This window comes from the organism of the source record quoted next, unplaced genomic scaffold (genome assembly GCF_019419815.1).
Source record: "Pyrus x bretschneideri cultivar Hongxiangsu unplaced genomic scaffold, Pyrus_bretschneideri_v1 Contig141, whole genome shotgun sequence".
NCBI classification, from domain to species: domain Eukaryota; kingdom Viridiplantae; phylum Streptophyta; class Magnoliopsida; order Rosales; family Rosaceae; genus Pyrus; species Pyrus x bretschneideri.
The window spans coordinates 199,077-219,545 of NW_025999437.1; the positions used below are offsets into that span (position 1 = coordinate 199,077).

At 36.0% G+C, this 20,469-nt stretch overlaps 1 protein-coding gene across 1 annotated transcript; it reads left to right on the forward strand.

The window, feature by feature from the left end:
* Nucleotides 1-573: 573 nt before the first annotated feature.
* LOC125475362 (40S ribosomal protein S25-like) lies at nt 574-3,129 on the forward strand. The gene is made up of 4 exons (XM_048580070.1): nt 574-730; nt 868-942; nt 1,105-1,239; nt 2,793-3,129. Exons 1-4 carry the CDS (start codon nt 728-730, stop codon nt 2,904-2,906), a joined length of 327 nt encoding a protein of 108 aa, XP_048436027.1. The 5' UTR covers nt 574-727; the 3' UTR covers nt 2,907-3,129.
* Nucleotides 3,130-20,469: the final 17,340 nt, after the last annotated feature.

The following is a 20,469-nucleotide window of genomic DNA, read 5'->3' on the forward strand; positions in this document are numbered from 1 at the left end:
ACAAAACAAAGATGCATACGGCGCATGTTAGTGCTTCTCTTAAAGCAATTCCACCCAAAAAAATGGGTTGGCCCAAAATCCATTTAATCCACCCAAATGAATAATAATTGACTACAATAAATAGTATTTGGCCAATTGCATCTCCACCTCTAAAAAATGAGTTGGGCAAGAGTCTAGTCAATTCGTATTAAAATATTATTAATTTTTTTTATAAAATAATAAAAATAATTTTATTTTTAATTTTGGATAGAATTTTTAATCAATCTTGTTACGCCACGTGTCATTTCCTGAAAGTACAACTTTTGTGAAAGATGGTTGGGTATTTATATAAAAAAAAATTCGTTTAATTTTTTGGTATTTTTAAACAATTTTTACAATTTTTTTTTCATTGCAGGAATGCGCTCCCACGCTCGTGTATATCCAACGCGCCAATCGCAAAAAAGAACTTAGCTCGTGGCTGATGTCAGCATGACGTCAGATGAGTCGATTCCTCCCTCAGTCCATTCTACGCCGGCCTAGAAGATGGGGTGAACTTTGGGCCGGCCTATTTTAGGGGTGGAGTGGGTTTTGGGACTATTTGCTCTTAAAAACCCTACCAAGCCCGAACTCTATTTCTTTGCGCTTCTTATCAAAACCCTAACTCTACGTCTCCGTCCGACCGCTGTCTCTTGCTCCACATTGACTCCAGAGCCCTGCAACCCCTGCGAATCCTGCGACCCTCATCGCCATGGTAATTTTCTCTCTCTTCCGAGCCCCAAAGTCTCTTCATTTCCCTTCTAATGCTTACAAAAAACCTGAATGCAACATTTTTGGTCTTCGAATTTTGTAGACTGGTCGCTTAATTTCTTGTACTTGTTGTTCTTACAGGCTCCCAAGAAGGATAAGGCTCCTCCACCATCCTCAAAGCCTGCCAAGTCTGGCGGAGGCAAGCAGAAGAAGAAGGTCTCTTTGTATTTCCTACCCAGAATCCGTTTCTCTAATATTTGGGGCATTTGTTTGATTGTTTGGGATACAGTACATGAGTTGTTTTTCTCTCATTGATTTTTGTGTGTGAAAATGTGTGAGGAATTTCTCATTTTTTTTAGAACTTTGATGGATTAACAGAAGTGGAGCAAGGGAAAGCAAAAGGAGAAGGTGAACAACATGGTTTTGTTTGATCAGGGGACTTACGACAAGCTGCTTTCCGAAGTTCCGAAGTACAAGCTCATTACTCCTTCCATCTTGTCTGACAGACTAAGGGTATGATTCCGAGTCCGACTTCATTTTTCTTCTGTATGATTGTCTACATAGGGAGTTGTTAGTCTGTATAAATGTCCCTTATTTTGGAAGTCTAAGTATATGTTTGAGTTACATAATGGTTATCTAATATTAATTGTCATAATGGATTTATAGTTTTTTGGTAAACCTATTGACGAAAACTTACTGCGGGCATTGATGAAGTGATTAAAGTGATCTATGATCTTTACAAGTTCATTCTTTTATCTCTTTGGCACACTGTATCTATCTACTTACATTGTATTGCATATTTGGTATACTCTTTGTTAGTTCTTTATTTTTTTAAACGATTGTACGTTTTCAATGTAAACAAATTTTCAACTTTGTAAAAGGGTTTGTTCCAAATTGTTGTTTTCACCCTGTTCTATTTAAAGGCATGATTGATTTCTCACTAAATACACATAATGGATGTAAATTTGTTTCAATTGTTGATGTGCCTCGCTTCTATTCACAATCATGATTCACATTTTTACATGTCAAACAATACCTGCGCAATTACTCGATATAATTGGATAGTTATGTTGTGTTTGTTATTAGCTTAAAGTCTGTCTTAGGCAAGCTGTAATTTGTGCTGCATATTGAGGTTAATTATCCCCGTGGTCTTATGACTTCTGTTGTTCTTTCCTGCATACTTGCTCTCTGCTAGAATCAATTAGGAAAGTTTTGTAACTGATTGTTTCTTAAAATACCCGACACCAGTAAATTATAAGCTTTAAACTATCACCAGTAAATTATAAGCTTTAAACTATCAGGCTTGATTTGGGCTGTCATGATTTAACTTAATGTCCTTCGTTTTAATAGAATATCAGGGGACCTTGTATAACGTTGCAGTATATCAGTTTTCCTTTTCAGTGCTTAAGCAGCTCCTCATCCTTTTCCATACCTCATACTCTCCTCCAATTTTCTATTCTTCCTGTGCTAGGATTTTCTTTTTGTTTTTCAACATCTCTCGACTTTTGGACTGTTTATTTCACACTTTGGTTGGTAGGGTTCTGTTTTCTTTCAAATCCGGGGACTGATGGAAAGCTTTATAATTGAGTTCATTGCATTTATGATTCTTTTCTTCTCACTTTTCATCACATCATGTCACATCATGTCTGTTGTTATTACTGATTGTCAAGTGAGAAACTTGTATACATATATTCTCCCATGTTGTACTCAAATTGTAGTTGAGGATCATCATGGGGGCATAAACGTGTATGGTGATTAAAATTCAAATGCTTCGTATGCATGCAGCATACATAGGCACTTGTTAAAGTAAAAATATAATTTTTTTGTACTGTCCCAACGATTGTTCCTGAGAACCATCCCATCATGCTTAAACTCCACATGTAGCTTTTATAATGATATTGGATTACAAATGTAGGTTTAATTTCTCTACATATATTGCATTGTGTTTTCAGTTGCTGATTATATAACAATTTGCACGTCTTTAACCTATTGGTCGATGAAGTGGTCGTTAACTTTAGCCGATGCTAAAGTAACTGAAGATTATTTCTTTTTTCTTGTTTTTTCAGATTAATGGATCATTGGCTCGCCGTGCAATTAAGGATTTGATGGCAAGGGGTTCCATTAGGCTGATAGCTGCTCATGCTAGCCAGCAGATATACACCAGAGCCACCAATACTTAAACGGGAAAGATGTTAGTTTTCGGTCATGGAGGCACAAGTATTCACCTTTTTTGTGATGTTAGGGAAAACTATTGTCTTTTTCATTTTGTATGGTGACTATATCCGTCGTTTTATTTTTCCATTATTTTCGACAGTTTATTTTATGCAACTGATAATGTATTGTGCTGTAACTTTGCCCTCTTTTGGTCGTGGATTTTATTCGAACAAAGGTTTTGCCCTGTTATCTGTCGACTCTGTTTGTATTTGCATCCTTTGGTTTGCCCTGTCCATGGCTCGAAACCTATTCTCTGACCAGGAGAAAAGCTTGGGCGTGTAGCCGCAGGGTTTTGATTAAGTTGTAGGTATAAATTGTAAACTAACATGGTTGCGCATTATGGTATGAGAACGCCACCACTATGACGCCTCGTGCTCAATGACGAAAATCTTGGGTTGAGAAGGTTAGATCTAGGATTTCTGTGGGGTTTACATTTATTAGGAGCCCTATTGATTAAGGATACAAGATAGGAAGTAATAGATATTATCCCGAATTATTTGACGCGGTAAAGTTATAATTAATGGGAATATCTATCCTGTTAGGTTATGAATTTTACAAGTGTTAAATATACGTATTGCGCTCTCTTTATGGGCCATAAATCGAGTAATCTTACCTATAAATATCACTCTTAGGTCCACATTCTCATATACAACATTCTAGCACACCATTCCACCCGATATAGGAGTGTATAAGGCATGTAGAGAGAGCGGAAGATCTTTTCTTGTTGCTACTGTTCTCGGTTCACCATTTGCTTCGTTTCAATGACTTCTCAAGGTTAGAACTATTAGTGTGCATATATGTTGTATATATTGCTATCTCGTAGACATGATTTGGGAGATTCATTAAATCGATGAATGCATCTAGCTACAAACAAAGCAATTTCAATCACACGTTCCTTAAGCCTAAATATAAGGTTGCCTTGGTTGTTTGCTTTAATGATATGTTGGTAACCAGGAAATGATCTCGTTGAAAAAAGAAAGTTTAGAGGTATTTGTTTAGAGAATTTGAGATAAAAGGATTGTGGCACTTTGAAGTACTTTCCTGGAATTTGATTGAGCAAGATGAAATACCAACCAATAAGAACAATATTAGTGATAGGATTAAAAGCACACCACAAAGTAGCACACAAATGTCCTATTGATTTTCCTTATTAACACTAAGATTTGTCAATTGTAGCATATGAAAATAAGGGTCTTTCCCGTAGAAGATTGTTTTATCTAACTACTTAAAATATCACAAAAACTATGTTGCTGTCTCTACTGACCAGTCACCGAAAAATAATTATTAGACCGACTTACACTTATCTATAGTCTACGACATTTTATATGAAGACACTAGACACACAGAGCTACACTCATGCAAATTTTTGGGATTTTTGGAGTTGATTTGCTATTTAAATTAAATCGAACAAAAACGGAACAGAAACAAATTTTTAAGTAGTTCACAAATTAAGAAAAACGAGTTAGCGGAATTGCTATCCACCACCAAATAATCATGCAAACATGTTATGTTTCATTCAAATTCCTTTCATTTTCGGATGAAGATGCTCAAGTTGGCTCAATGTTAGAACTCAACCTATTACTCTTTCTTATGTAGTATGTTAAGAGAATGGCGTTTTCAACTTAACTTAGTCCCTAACATGCAATCTAGAATGGTGTGTTCATAGATTTAACAAGTAGAAATCATTAAGAACGAAAAGAGTTTGAGTCATCATAAGACATCGTAAGTACTAGCGTTGTCTTATTTATCCTAGAAATTGGTTCACATGTTAATCGCAATTAACAAGTACTACTCTAGAACATATGTAGGTCCTCGTTTAACAAGGGCAGACACACACATATTCATAGCATTAGAATCCTATGTATGCTTACTAAGTATGCATCTGTAGAAAACACATAAAGAATTCATCAATGAGACAAGTAGTGAATCAATTTTCATCCGTTCATAAAAATAATTCAAACGAAATGTCATAACAAACTTGCAATCATATTCGGGGCTTCAAAACAGCCCCTAACTACTAAAAATTTGGTTACACAATCCTTAAGTTAAAACAAAAGATAGACATGAGTTTGAGAAAATAGAACCGAAAGAAATCGACTGAGGCTTTTCTCTTTCCTTCCTTCCCCAACGCTACTTTTAAACCAATTCTTGCTGCATCCTTTTCTTCTTCCTTAACTCACCCACTAATAGCCATTTAGTAATGACAATAAGTGAGAGGAAACGGTAAAACAATTGTAACTCCTTGGGTAGCCTTTATGCCAATTACTCACTCTTAATCCCCATCTTTAATTCCATTTCCTCTGATATTTGAATAGATGTCAACTGGTTTGTTCTTGACTGCATCAGTTTTGGCTGCTAGATTTATTGGATTTATTGCTTTCAATGCTTTCTTGTCAGTTACAAACTGCTCAGCCTCTTGGGAACCTTTTAGTGTTAAAACGGCCATAACTTCTTCTAGAAAAATGATATTAACAATTCACGAAATGCTCCCGAAAATAGACATCCGTAGCTTTCCAAGCATATAAGGCTCATTCTCTAATTCATTCTGAGCTGTCTGCAACTTGCTTCCAAAGTCAGCTGACCTGCACAGGCAGTTTTGACGAATTTGTTACTTAAAATCCCACTTGGGGTATTTTTTCTTTTCTTTGCTTGACAAATCCTACAAAACACAAAATCAAAGTAAATAGCTCAAAAATATAAGGAACTAATTAAGAAAAGACAAGTGAATTTGATATAAAATTTATATAAATATGAGCTTATCAAATAGCCCTACACTTAGCTTTTGCTAGTCCTCGAGCAAAACAAAGAAAACATGAAAAAGTAGCAACATGAAAAACATTAGCTTCCCCCTATGTGACCCTCATAGAATTTCATTCAAAGAAACAAATCATCAAGGACCTTAGCTAGCACCAAACAAGTTAATCCAAGCTCATCTTCCTTATTCAAATGTTAACAGCGACCTTTTAATCATCCTTGAAGTGTAGTGTGTGTAATAGTCATGCTAATACAATTTCAAGTTTTTTTTAAAACACCACATGCAAACTAGTGACCTTCTTACGGGACATACACTCAATCACACATATGTTTAGTTTAACGTGTTTCGCTCAAAGAGTCAAATGTGAAAGATCTACCATAAGCTTGCATAAAGATCTCATCTCCACAATCATAATTGCAAAACTAAAATCAAGAGGACTTTTATTGGATATAATGAGGCTTAGGGAGAGGGTTATGGAAATGAAAGGATAGGTAAACACAAGTTCCAAGCTACATTGCAAGCAATTCTCTTGTTGAGATTTATAAGAACTCAAGCTCTCCAACCACTCTACTAATACCTCCAATCACACCCCTAAACTTTTTATTTGCTTTGTATACAAGTTTTTTTTTTCTTCTTCTTCTTCTTCTTTCTTTTCTTTTTTTTTTTTATTTTTTTTTATTTTTTATTTTTATTTTGAACCAATTTTTGCACATAACTAAATACAAACATGAAATACCCCCACACTTATTCTTTTGCCAAATTCCTTCAAAGTACTTCACAAACATTTCTCATAAGACAATCTCACATTGCTCACTAGCTAGCTTGGAAAGGGTAAGGAAAAATGTGTAAGGTATAAGGGTAGGCATGGTGATAAGAAATAAATGGCTCAACATATATGGCTCAAATTGGCAATCTAATGATATCATTTTTCTTTAGGAAACATGCTTATTTGGGCCATGGTGATAAACCTAATGCCTCTATCCTTTTCAAGTTCATGCAATCAATGACAAACATTTCGAAAGATCGTTGTGCAAGTTCTAGAGATGTAAGTCACATAAGTTCATCACACATGAAAGAATATGAGTGTATGAAAAATGCACACACTTTCAATAGGCTCAAAAACTCACATAGGTTGTATATGGTCACTATATTCACATACAAAGCTTTAAGTCATGCTTTAGTTTCACATCAACAAGGCTATGTGTTTTGGTTTTTCAAAGATGATTAAACATGTACAAGGCTAACAAGGGAATAAGGAATTTCACACAATACATGCTTACTAAGTTCTTGATCACCGTGGTTCTAATTGAGTCCAATTATATCATTGGTCGGGAAACTAATAAAAATCTAATTCAAAACAATAAAGAAAATAAGACTATATTTTTGGATTTTCAAATTTTCTGAATGTTTTCTTTTTTTGGGTTTTTTTTTTTTTTTTTTAGGGTAAACAAAACTAATTAAGAAAACTAAAAGCAACAACAAGGAAACAAATTAAACCAGTTCTTAGTCAAAGGGACGAAAATTTTCAATTTGGTCAATTTGGTCATTTTTTCAATCCTTACCCCCAAACTTAAACTAGACATTGTCCCCAATGTCATAAAACACAATAATGCATAAAATAAAAAATAAAATAAAATAATAAGAAACAAAATAAAGCATTTGGATTGAAAACTTCCTCAATTTGCAGTAAAATCAAACGATGACCCCCAAACTTCAATTCTGCAATAAACTCCAAGGGTGGACATAACCAAAGATTCCTACAAAGAAAAGAAATAATTCAGCTTAGCACGCAAGAAAACTCAGAAAAAACAAATGAAAAATTGAAAATGACATAAAAGACAATGAATAGAAATATTGGGTTGCCTCCCAATAAACGCTTGCTTTTACGTCCGCAACCGGACGATACCATGAGTAATCATCCAAGGGGAGCTAGTTCTTGGAGGGGTACAACCTCCACATCATGCTCCGCAAAAGACTCATAATGTAGGGCTGGTTCTTGGACTTTCGAGTATGCATATACTACGAAGAGTACCTGAAAAAAACAAAAAACAAAAACAAAAACACTAATTATACAAGAAAAGAAAACAATAGAAAAATAAGTAAATAGAAATAACAATCCCCGGCGACACGGCGCCAAAAATTTGATAGGATTAAAAGCACACCACAAAATAGCACACAAATGTCCTATTGATTTTCCTTATTAACACTAACATTTGTCAATTGTAGCATAGGAAAATAAGGGTATTTCCCGCAGAAGATTGTTTTATCTAACTACTTAAAATGTCACAAAAACTGTGTTGCTGTCCCTACTGACCAGTCACCGAAAAATAATTATTAGACTGACTTACACTTATCTATAGTCTACAAAATTTTATATGAAGACACTAGACACATAAAGCTACACTCATACAAATGTTTGGGATTTTTGGAGTTGATTTGCTATATAAATTAAATCGAACAAAAACAGAACAGAAACAAATTTTTAAGTAGTTCACAAATTAAGAAAAACGAGTTAGGGGAATTGCTATCCACCACCAAATAATCATGCAAACATGTTATGTTTCATTCAAATTCCTTTCATTTTCGGATGAAGATGCTCAAGTTGGCTCAATGTTAGAACTCAACCTATTACTCTTTCTTATGTAGTATGTTAAGAGAATGACGTTTTCAACTTAACTTAGTCCCTAACATGCAATTTAGAATGGCGTGTTCATAGATTTAACAAGTACAAATGATTAAGAACGAAAAGAGTTTGAGTCATCACAAGGCATCGTAAGTACTGGCGTTGTCTTACTTATCCTAGAAATTGGTTCACATGTTAATCGCAATTAACAAGTACTACTCTAGAACATATGTAGGTCCTCATTTGACAAGGGCAGGCACACACATATTCATAGCATTAGAATCCTATATATGCTTACTAAGTATGCATCTGTAGAAAACACATAAATAATTCATCAATGAGACAAGCAGTGAATCAATTTTCATCAGTTAATAAAAATAATTCAAATGAAATGTCATAACAAACTTGCAATCATATTCGGGGCTTCAAAACAGCCCCTAACTACTAAAAATTTGGTTACACAATCCTTAAGTTAAAACAAAAGATAGACATGAGTTTGAGAAAATAGAACCAAAAGAAATCGACTGAGGCTTTTCTCTTTCCTTCCTTCCCCAACGCTACTTTTAAACCAATTCTTGCTGCATCCTTTTCTTCTCCCTTAACTCACCCACTAATAGCCATTTAGTGATGACAATAAGTGAGAGAAAATGGTAAAACAATTGTAACTCTTTGGGTAGCCTTTATGCCAATTACTCACTCTTAATCCTCATCTTTAATTCCATTTCCTCTGATATTTGAATAGGTGTCAACTGGTTTGTTCTTGACTGCATCAGTTTTGGCTGCTAGATTTATTGGATTTATTACTTTCAATGCGTTCTTGTCAGTTACAAACTGCTCAGCCTCTTGGGAACCTTTTAGTGTTAAAACGGACATAACTTCTTCTATAAAAATGATATTAACAATCCACGGAATGCTCCAGAAAATAGACATCCGTAGCTTTCCAAGCATATATAGCTCATTCTCTAATTCATTCTGAGCTGTCTGCAACTTGCTTCCAAAGTCAGCTGACTTGCACTGGCAGTTTTGACGAATTTGTTACTTAAAATCCCACTTGGGGTATTTTTCTTTTCTTTGCTTGACAAATCCTACAAAACACAAAAACAAAGTAAATAGCTCAAAAATATAAGGAACTAACTAAGAAAAGACAAGTGAATTTGATATAAAATTTATATAAATATGAGCTTATCAATTAGCGACTTGTTGGGTGTTCTAATTAGCTCACACGAGGTTCAACCAAATTTAACCAACCATAAAGATTAACACTCTCGAGGACTAAATTTTACGAGTTGGAGAACTACTGCAAAGGCACCAAAAGGAAAATACCTTATCAAACTTTTAATGATCTTGCAATCGCCGACAAAGAAGTTATGTTATGAGTCACCTCCAACAAATGTCAAGCTTCCTCCTTGTAGCTTGTTAAGTGCAAAAACCACAAAACTAGTAAACAAAGTCGTCGCTCTAAAATTCAAATTTGAGCAATAAGGCATACATATAGTAAAGGTGCTCATCAATAAAGTGAGAGAGCGACCACAACTACAAAAACTTTCATTTCAAAGAGAAAGAGCGGTCACAACCTAGAGGGATCTCCTTGATAGAGCAAGAGAGCGACCGCTACAAGAAATAAGGATGAACAAAGAAAGAAATAAACCAAGAAGAATTGTCGTTGACCCTAACACCAAAGACAACCCTAACACCAAAGACAAGTTGTCAATGAGAAGGATTTTTTTTATTTTCTTTTATGGATCGGTGGAGACGAGATTTTATCTACGTGGGACGTATAAATAGAAAAGAAATTTAACCAATTATATCTTATACCTATATTTTATTATTCATTAACCACCGTTTCTTATATTGAGGATTTAAGGGACAAATGCATTTCTGATGCAGTCCTATTAGATTAGAAATGTGATTGTGTGAATCCTATCATATCTGGGGTATTCTTAAAGGATTTTACATATCTCTTAGACTATATATTATACTATTAGAATTGTAATCCTATTGGGGTAAAAAATTTACCTTCCCTACTACTATAAATAAAGGCACGATAGGGTGAGATAACACACACCTCATAATTACACATCTCTCTCTTTCTCTCTTTGTCCTTTATATGATTCAGTAAATAAGGCCTACAATACATTATTAGCATGCTCTCGACGCTGTGTTAAGGAGAGTTTGATCTTTAACCAGGAGAGTATTACATTTTAATCATTCTTTTATGATTAATTTATTATTTTATTGAATTAATCTACATGCTAGTGATTCAATTTAATTTTTCTTTGTTGAACGTGATACAATGCATTGGAGATGCAATTTTGGCTTTTCGAGAAGGATCTTCTACAAATTCAAAGGCTTAGTTGTCTTCGGCCAAGGCCAATCAGGTTCTTTTAAAATAAATTAAGATATTTGAAATGACCATGAAGCATGAAAACATTCCCCATGATGCATGAACCCCCTACATTTATATATTCATTCTGATCTATACATTGTATATGTTCATATATTTGGCAATATATGTATGTGTGTGTGTGTGTATATATATAAATGGGGATTAGATGTGGGGCCCACTCTACAACGAATTTCAATGATTCGAACCATTTATTTTGTTAGTCTCGATTCATAGACCATCTTTGCAAAAATTCAATTCAATCCGGAACCATTTGCCTATTTAATTATCAAGATCAAATTTCATTGTTTGTTATAGAACAAAGTATTCATTCATTTATTTGAATCCAATTAGATGTCTTAAATATTTTCGATTTGACTAATATTTTGCAAGGATGATCTATGAGGTACAACTTGAAAAATAGATGGTTTGGATCGTTAAAGGCTTCCTACACACACACACACACACACACATTCATGCATTACGTAATTATAACTAGCTATTTGGAATTTGTGAGTCAAAGAATCAAAAGAAAATAGAAGCACTTTTGGGTTTTCCAAACCCTAGAGTTTGAAAAAAAAGAGAAAGAAAATTATTTTTAGGGAAAATTGCAATTGAGCCTCGGCTCCCAGCCGTGCCAAGCCTGCAGCTTGAGCCAGTGACATGGCGCTGGGCTTCACGCCCATGTCTCATCCCAAGAAGTCAGCGAGTCGCTGGGCTTCTCGCGCAAAACCAAAGCTAGCATATGCTGGGCTTATCCCGAGCCTCAGCCCACCAACCAGTAATCTCCGAGCTTCTAGGCTTTGCTTCCACGTTTCGGCCCGCCTCCAGTAGCCTTCTATTTTGCTGGGCCCGTCTCTTCCCCTTGGTCCACTTTATGCTGCAATTGCATCTTGCCTACTTGCATGGGCTGCCCCGTGCAGCTTGGCCTGAGCCCAAGTCTGCAGCTTTTACTGCAGGGCCCTATTCTGGACAACATCGAACAATCCTTTGCTTGTCTTTTTTCAACCTGCACCTATATTATTCTAGTGCCCGATTTCACAGCCTTAACTAATTTTTAGGGGTTTTCTATTGCGTGGCATGCAACCATCTAGCCCAAAATATGGTCTAAAATTTTATATTTCTTTGCTTTTATGATCGACCCCGTATGGTTCGACCAATTGAATTAATTAAAAGTGACCAGTAGTCAATTAATCTAACATTACATTCAAAATTATTGGCATGAAGCCCACTTTTGGAATGTAACAATTTAATATTTTATTCTTTTCTTTGAACCGTTGACTCCCTTTCATAGTCCTGAAGTACTCACACTTGAGTTCCTGAAGCAACCCAAATCCACTATGCTTAGTTGTATATTGTACTATGTGTTCTTAAATGTACCTCCTTTTATGAACTGGAAGATTCATAACTAAACTCGAACCTGTAGTTTCGAATTTAGTGCCTTTGAAACCCGAAGTTTTCATAAAACAATACACCCATGTATACCTAAAGTTTTTTCGTGTAAACCATGTCTTAGAACCCAAATGTTCTAACTTTGATGCTTATGGATATCTTATTTCCATAGCACCAATCACAATCTTGTTCCCTCAATTCAGTGGATTGTCGAATCATAACAAGTTTGATTTCATTGATTTGAACATTTCTTGACAGAAACCACTTTATGTAGGTACAAGACGTGAATCTCCACTTGACTATCAAGAAGCTGAGATACCATTGAAGCCAACAATGGCATGGAAAAGCTGAATTAGCCTATGTCATGATCTTCATACGAAGACTTATGCCCAATGCATAACAAACGGAAATACCTCCTGAACGATGATTCCATGGCTTTTTGGCTTGCTTCTACGGACTGTCTAATCATGAAAGATATTGCTTGAAGAACACCATGATTACGTCCATGAATGAGTACGATTTTGAAGTTTATAAATCTGATCGAATTTTGACTGGAGAATACTTTTCTCGTCATTCCTTGATTCTAACTCGCTCCTGAAGCAACAATATAGAGAGCAGAAGTTTACCAAATTATTGGGTCTGATTACTACCATAAATGTGAGAAAAAGGTAAAGACCCAGCTTCGACTGGAGTCTACTGAACGATATTGCTCTGCTTCGGCAATGGCCTACCGAACAGACCCCTTTAGCTTCGGTTGGAGCGTACCAAACCTAAGTTTGGGTTTGTCTATCACAATCCAATTTCGAGTTTGTCTTTACAACATATGGTAGAATCAGGGCCTACCAAGGTGTGGCATCATGCTTGAAGTGTGATCCTTGGCACCTAAGACCCAAAACTTCAAGAATAAGGGATATTTTTCGCATTCCTCAACTCTGCAGAATCTACTTTTATCTCGATGGAATAGATTAGTAGTTACACACTTGTTTGTGCCCCTACTAATGTCTTTGAGGAGTATCATTCTTGTAGCCAAGATGTGAGACTAATTTTGCTCCACTGAACACCGTTGGAAAAGCATAATTTTGACATGAATTACATTGTTGGCCGAATCCCCTATATCACTTTGGTTTACTTGGTGAACATTCTTTTATGTTCTTGGATTCATGTTTGATGTTTGTTTTTCGTTGTGGATAATCTTATTGATATTGTCCTCAAGTTTGAGTTAATTGAATCATGTTTCTAATACATGTGACTGAATTCAATTAAACATGTGATTAGGTACGAATGTGCGAAAGTTAGTTGTTTGGATGAATGTGATATTGTGCACACTAACCTTATACCTAAATCACATATCTAGCAACGACTTCATGTCTATCCAACCTGATGAAGAGCATTGGCACGCTCCTCGTTGTATGAATGGTACTAAATTACCATTTAAGAGACCTTTATTATCCCCGTTCCGGAAGAACGTCGTTGAGTCTTACGGATATTCGAGAGAACAATAATCATGAATGAAACCATTGATGAAAAATAGATTAGAATAACTTTGCACCACCTCCAAAAATGAGCCTGAAGCTTTGTTTTGGGGCTAATAGGCTGTCTCCCAATTGGGAACACACCATATGTGGCCGACCTAGAGCTAGGTGATTCGAGTAGCTTACTTTCTTTGGCACGACCTTTTGGGACACTTTGATCGAACAATGATGCCACAACGTATTTCCTTACCCGAAGTACGGATCATGTGCTTACAAGCACACTTTGCCAAACCTTCTCATTTGGGAAATTTGATTTCTATATCATCCCTCACAAAGATATGACATAACGCTCTTTTTACAGTGGATTCAAGGGAATATATGTGGACTAATCCAACCAAAATACGGACCATATAAATACTTTATGGTTTTGGTTGATGAATCAACAAACTCGTCACATGTTTTTCCACACACATTGTTGCTAAACCTTTTGGCTAATTTAAGGGTTCACCACCTTAATTATCCCATAAAGTTTGGAAGACTAGATAATGCTAGAGAGTTTATATCAAAGGTTTTCGATAAGTATTGCATTTCTTTTGCGTTTATAATTGTACATCGAATTCCTATCTCCACCGCAAAATAGCCTCTCAAAGTGATCATAAAGTGAAACTTAAATGATCGTCCGGACCTTGGTGAACGCACCGAGCTTTCGGTTTCAGTCTAGGGCAATGTAATATTGTACGCAGCTATGTTGGTCTGCCTTTAGGCCCATTGCCACTCAACCATTTTTGACGTTACAGTTGGTTACTGAGTACAAACCTGACGTTTCGTATTTACGCATTTGGGTGTGCATTCCATGTACCAAGTTGTGCTGCTGCAACATACAAATATGGGTACTCAAAGAAGGATGTGAATCTTTGTCGATTACGATTATCTTTCACACTAGCTTTCTTAGAGCCTTTGCAAGTGATATTTTTACTGCTAATTTCTAGACTATCACTTCAATGAGACATTTTTCCCGTCATTAGGGGGAGATAAAAACATCAATGTTCATGTAGAACGACGTGAATTTGTGTGGACATTGCCCACTTTGTCTCATCTCGATCATTATACTGCACAAATGTGATAAACAAGTGTGATGTATTCTAGCTTTCAGAATGTTGCTTTCAGAAGCATTTCTCTGATCTAGCTGAAGTGAAGAGACCATTTATCAGCTGCAAACATGCTTGCAAGGATAGACGTACTTCACGGACATCGAGTTAACATCCTCGAAGAGTGTGCTACCTCTATTGGATGGTTCGGTACACCGGCGGATAGCCAATCAATCTATCTCGGCCTGAAGCACGACATATCACATGGTTAATAGGATTCACTTCTCTAGAAGAGGAAGGTCATGACACAAAATGAATCTATACTTGATCCCTGTCTTAGATCGTTTCCACCTCACGAGATTAATCTAGATTACTCTCGAGACTTGAAGTTCTTGGTCCAGTATACTAGTTTGGATAAGATCATTGATGATGTTTTCACTAATATGGTAGTTATCGACATAAATGAAAAACGACGATATCAAACCATGTTTCGTTGATTAGTGACAACGTAGAACTGATTGGACAACCAAAATCACAATCCAGGTTTAATTCCTTACGAAAAGGTGTTAAGACCTATCGTTCATACACTACTTAAGGTAACCCTGTTGTGTTACAAGTGGGAAAGGAAGCGTAATAAGATGAATGAAATAGTACGATATAATGCAGGCCTTATGACACAAGGTTTCTCTCAAACGTTCTGTGATTGACTAGAACAATACGAATTTGGTTAGTGTTTCTCCATGGGGATATAGATATGGAGATTTACATGTAAGTTCCCAAAGAATTACATATACTAGTTCAAATAGTTCCAAACCACGGAACACCCTCTTAACTTGTTTGAGGCGTTCACTTTACGGATTGAAACAATCCGACAGATGTGGTATACCCATCCGTTTAAGTGATTATTTGATCAGTTAGGGATATAAACTAGGCCCTTGCGTGTTAAACTATGAAGTCTTATTCCAAATTGCTAGAGTTGCAGTTTATGTCATTGGCATGAATCTTACTAAGACCATGGATAAGCTTGAGAAACTACCTCGCACCTGAAGATGGAATTTGAGATGATGGATCTTGAGAAAATTCGTTTATGCCTTGACCTGAAGTTCAAGCATTGTTCTAATGGTACTTTGGTCTGCCAGTCGAACTACACCCCGAAAGTGTTACATTTGAGTATAGCTATAATCTTCCTACGGTACATGCATGAGAACCTTGAAGAGGTTATGGAATCCGAAGTTCCATATCCGAGTTCAACTTTGCGATTTGTTGTACTTAGCTCATTACGTTAGATATGACATCTCCTTCATTGTTGATCTCTTGGTAAAGATGCAACACCCCGCCTACATGCAACCACTGAATTGGTATTAAAGACGTATTTGTGTTACCCTGAAAGTACTACAGATCTGGGCTTATCCCAACACATCCCGAGCTGACCAACCCCTTTGATCCTCGAAGATGCTTGCCTTGTTGTTATGCTAATGCTGGTTACTTATCAAATCTGTACAGGGCACGCCCCCAAATGGTTATGTCTTTACTGTTAGGGATATCACAATATCTTGGAGGTCCATAATATGACCTTAATTGCGAAATCTTCGAATCATTCCAAGACTTACCTTACTTTACTACGCTACATGTGAGACATGGTTAAGAATTCTTGTTGAGCATATTCAAAGTACTTGCTGTTTTCATCAATCGTTGAGTCCCAAAGATGATCTATGAAGACTATGCCGCATGTATCAACCTGACCAAGACATGATACATCAACGAAATCATCGCTAAGACATATTGCGTCTACATCACATTAGCAAAGCATCAAGAGATTGAAGTCAGGCAAGCTGATCCCAGACAAACCTTGTTGACCTTTACACGATGTCACTGTCGAAATTAACCTTCCAAAAGCTTGTTCGAGGAATTGGTATGCCTAATGATTCATATGCAATGCTTACAGTTCTCATTTGGAAGTTATGTCAAACTCAGGGGGAATATCTAGAAGTATATTCACTTGATCTTAATGTACTCTTTTTTTCCTATGATTCAGAGCATTTTCCCTAACGAGGCACCCATCCTGGGCTAGTCATACCTTTGTGAGCTCTTCTACTTATGTTCAGAAGACGTATAGTTTTGACTTAATGCAACTTCTCACTTTTCTCCTTAGTCTATGGGTTTTTCTCTCACCTTAGGTTTTACCATAGCGAGGTTTTGTGAGTTTTACCTTTTATGCATTCTTCCGTTGTTTTGAGACTCGCATTTGCTCATTGCGTTGACGACTTCATCAACTATACTTACTTCATCGCTTAAGACCAGATGCGCCATTTGTTTGAGCATTTACACCCTCAAAGGGGAGTGTTGTAGTCCTATTAGATTATGAATGTGATCGTGTAAATCCTATCATATCTGGGATATGCTTATGGGATTCTACCATATCTCTTACACTATATATTCTCCTATTAGAGTTGTAATCCTATTGGGGTAAGAAATTTACCTTCCCTACTACTATAGATAAAGGCACAATGGGGTGAGATAACACACACCTCACAATTACACATCTCTCTTTCTCTCAAGTGTTGCCGCACCCCCTTTCTCTCTCTGTCCTTTATATGATTTAGTAAATTAGGCCTACAACAATTTCGTTATTTTTCAATGATTTAAAGAGTTTATTTTTCAATTCGTTGTTCATATATTATTTTAGCAAAAATTAGACAAATTCAAAACTATTAAAACATTCAATTGCAGTGAATAAAATAAATGAAGTTTCAAAAAAAAAAAAAAAAAAAAAGGCTAAAATAACTACCATTTAGTCCAACAGTCATGTAATTTCAGATTTTGGTGATTTTTCCTAGAAATGATCTTTAAAAGGAGATCTAAAAGATAAATTGTCACATCTTTGAAAGACAATGTTGATTGAGCCATATAAAGGTATTTCAGAGGCTCCTTAATTGAAGCTTACTAAATTTATTTATTTTAATTTTTTTCAACAAATAATATTATCTACACTAATGAGGAGGGGATATGCTAGCAATAATGTGGTTCAAATTAGCCTTTGGTGAGAATCAAACCTAAGACCTTTCACAAAATACCAATAGACCATAGTACAAATTGGTTAAGCTCACTAAATTTATTAATATTGGGTTTTGGTTGTGGGTGAATAATAATTGTGTGTGGGGTTAGGTTGAGTTAGGTGCAGTAACGGATCCAGGAAAAATTACTCGGACGGTCACATGTAGAAAATCACAAACATTCATTAGACATTTAATAACCTTAAAAATTAAACCATAGTTCCGTCATTAATAATTTTGTAGAACAAATAACAATACAAGTTACAATTATCTACGACGCGTTTTCATATTTTGAAGACACTACATATAGCTTCATTATCAATTAAGAAAATAATTGCTTTTAGTATAAATCAGCATACTATCACTCAACCATTGATCTTTTATTCGGTTATTGTTTGTACCTGACTTTGCCATTTTTAGCCCATTCAATTGAAGTCGTTCAATGAAAGAATAATTCTGATTTTACACGTGACTCAAGACAATTATCAATGATTTTTAGAAATATTATTATGGAATTATCAATAATTATTTCTAATTGTGATCATCATAGGAGATTTGACTCCTAATGCGAGTGTGGATCAGGATTCATGCATGGATAGGGTTAAAGATGATGGCTTTGGGTAATGATGAGATAAGAAACCTAGGTAAGCTAGGCTTTTGGCAATGATGTGATAAGCCTAGATAGGCTTTCATTTTGTTTGAAAAGTCTCTACTAGCCATCTGAAGGTAAATGACATGTGGATCAGTCTATCTTCCTGTAGTTTGAGTTGCAGTTGAATTCGACAAAGGAATTGGATCCGCTTTGGACCTTAGTGTCCAGAGCCTGGGGATCAATTCATCTAGACCACAAATTCAATCCAATGGTCCTCTTTAACTCATTTTCTTGGCCCACCACACAAAACCAATAACTATAATTTCTTTTACACACCAATCAACGGCCCAGATGATTTGATTCCTAGACTTCGGACACTAAGGTCCGAAGCGGATCCAATTCCTTCTACAAACACCATTAGGCCATGCTAAGAAAATATACAACCCAATAAATACAAAACTTTGTGCACCGATCGAGCTATCTTTAAACACAAACAAATCAGTCATGCACAAATTTTTGCTTTACACCAAACCCTCTCATTCTTAAGAAAACATTGACCTTTCTAACTTCATCGAGGACATCTTTAATTAGTCTTAACAACATTATGGTTGACAACCGACGACACCTTTAGTTAGTCTTAATAACACTGGAGCCGCAAAATCAAGCGACTGAGGAAGACTTCTAGTTAGTCTTAACAACAAATCTTTGAGATCAGATAGTTCTTTATCCAAGTCTTGACCAATAAGGAATCTTTAAGTCCTTATTGGAAGATGTCAGTTCGTTAGCTTTCTCGGTGAAGTGAGGTGTTCCCACGTTGTATCGTTCCGCACATTGAAAGTTCAATTTATTTTATGATTGGATATTCAGAAGTACGTTTTATAGCTTGGCATTCAGATGGTTGAACAACATGTATAATCAAGGTACTTATCTCTTTAGAGTATTTGCGTCCGTACAGTCTGGTACCAATTCGGCACACTTATATTTGCATAAATATGATTACATCAGCTAAGCCCGGTGCCCACGATTCATAAACTTTGAAGAAATTGGCAGTCTTGTTAATAAGCTCTAGAACCTAGAGGCCGAGACGAGTTCCTTCCTAGACCACAATCTCAAGATACCGAAGTCAACAATGTGTTTGACACCACCACCACCACATTCATTCACTCACTAACCAAGCTTGTTTATCGAGTTAGCACACCTCGCATTCAATCGAAGGACGTAGTTAGCTCATTAGCTATTCGACTTGAATGCCATGAAGACTTGGTATTTTTTAGGGTCAATAGTTACGCAATAGACTTTTCACAATATTCATAGCGGAAAAGGCTCTCTCCATTGAAGTAGTAGCAACAGTAGAATCAAAGCTAATGTGATTAACATATACACATGATTATATACTATTTTCCTCCCTGTCCCCACCATATTTTTGTAGGATAATTTCTTTCAGTTGTGAAAATTCACTACTTGAACGCATAACAATAATATAATACCCAAGTTGATATATTTTACAAAATAATAAGAATGGCAACTCATCTTTGAGACATTTTATCAAGCAGTCCAAAAGTATGTATGCAAGACAACTCCAACTTTTAAAGGGGCATCACCCTAGTCATCCACAAAGATTCTCCGAAATTCATAGCCTTCGAGCTAAGATTCAGACAATCCAAAAAGGTGACTCTTCGATGACTGATTATCTCAACTCCATTAAAGAAATTTTTGATAAATTGGCTGCTGCGGGTGAGCTAATCTCTCAGTTTGATTTGGTAGCTTATACTTTGTCTGGTCTTCCTGATGATTACAAATCCTTTGTTGATTTTATAGAAACAAGGAATGAGTTAGTTACTTCTGATGAACTGCATGGTTTACTTTTGAGCAAGGAAATTTCTCTTCAAAAGCGTAAAACCTGATCATCTGCATCTAATATATTTGCTCCATTTCATGCTTATGCTGCTCAATCCTTTAATAATTCTGGTTCTCAGTCTGGATTTCGAGGGAATTATCGAGCAACAATCAAAATCGTAATTGCAATCCCAATTTTGGGGGTAATCGCTCTACTAATCAAACATGTGGTATTCTTGGTGCTAGTCTATCTCGATCTCGTAACTTTTTCCTCTCTGGTAAATCTATTCCATGTCAGCTTTGCAATCAGTATGGTCATCAAGCCCTTCATTGTG

Excerpts from the sequence above, each read along its gene's own strand:
- LOC125475362 (XM_048580070.1), top strand. Across the intron at positions 943-1,104 it reads GAGGCAAGCAGAAGAAGAAG|AAGTGGAGCAAGGGAAAGCA; the intron begins GTCTCTTTGTAT and ends ATGGATTAACAG. Across the intron at positions 1,240-2,792 it reads TCTTGTCTGACAGACTAAGG|ATTAATGGATCATTGGCTCG; the intron begins GTATGATTCCGA and ends TTGTTTTTTCAG.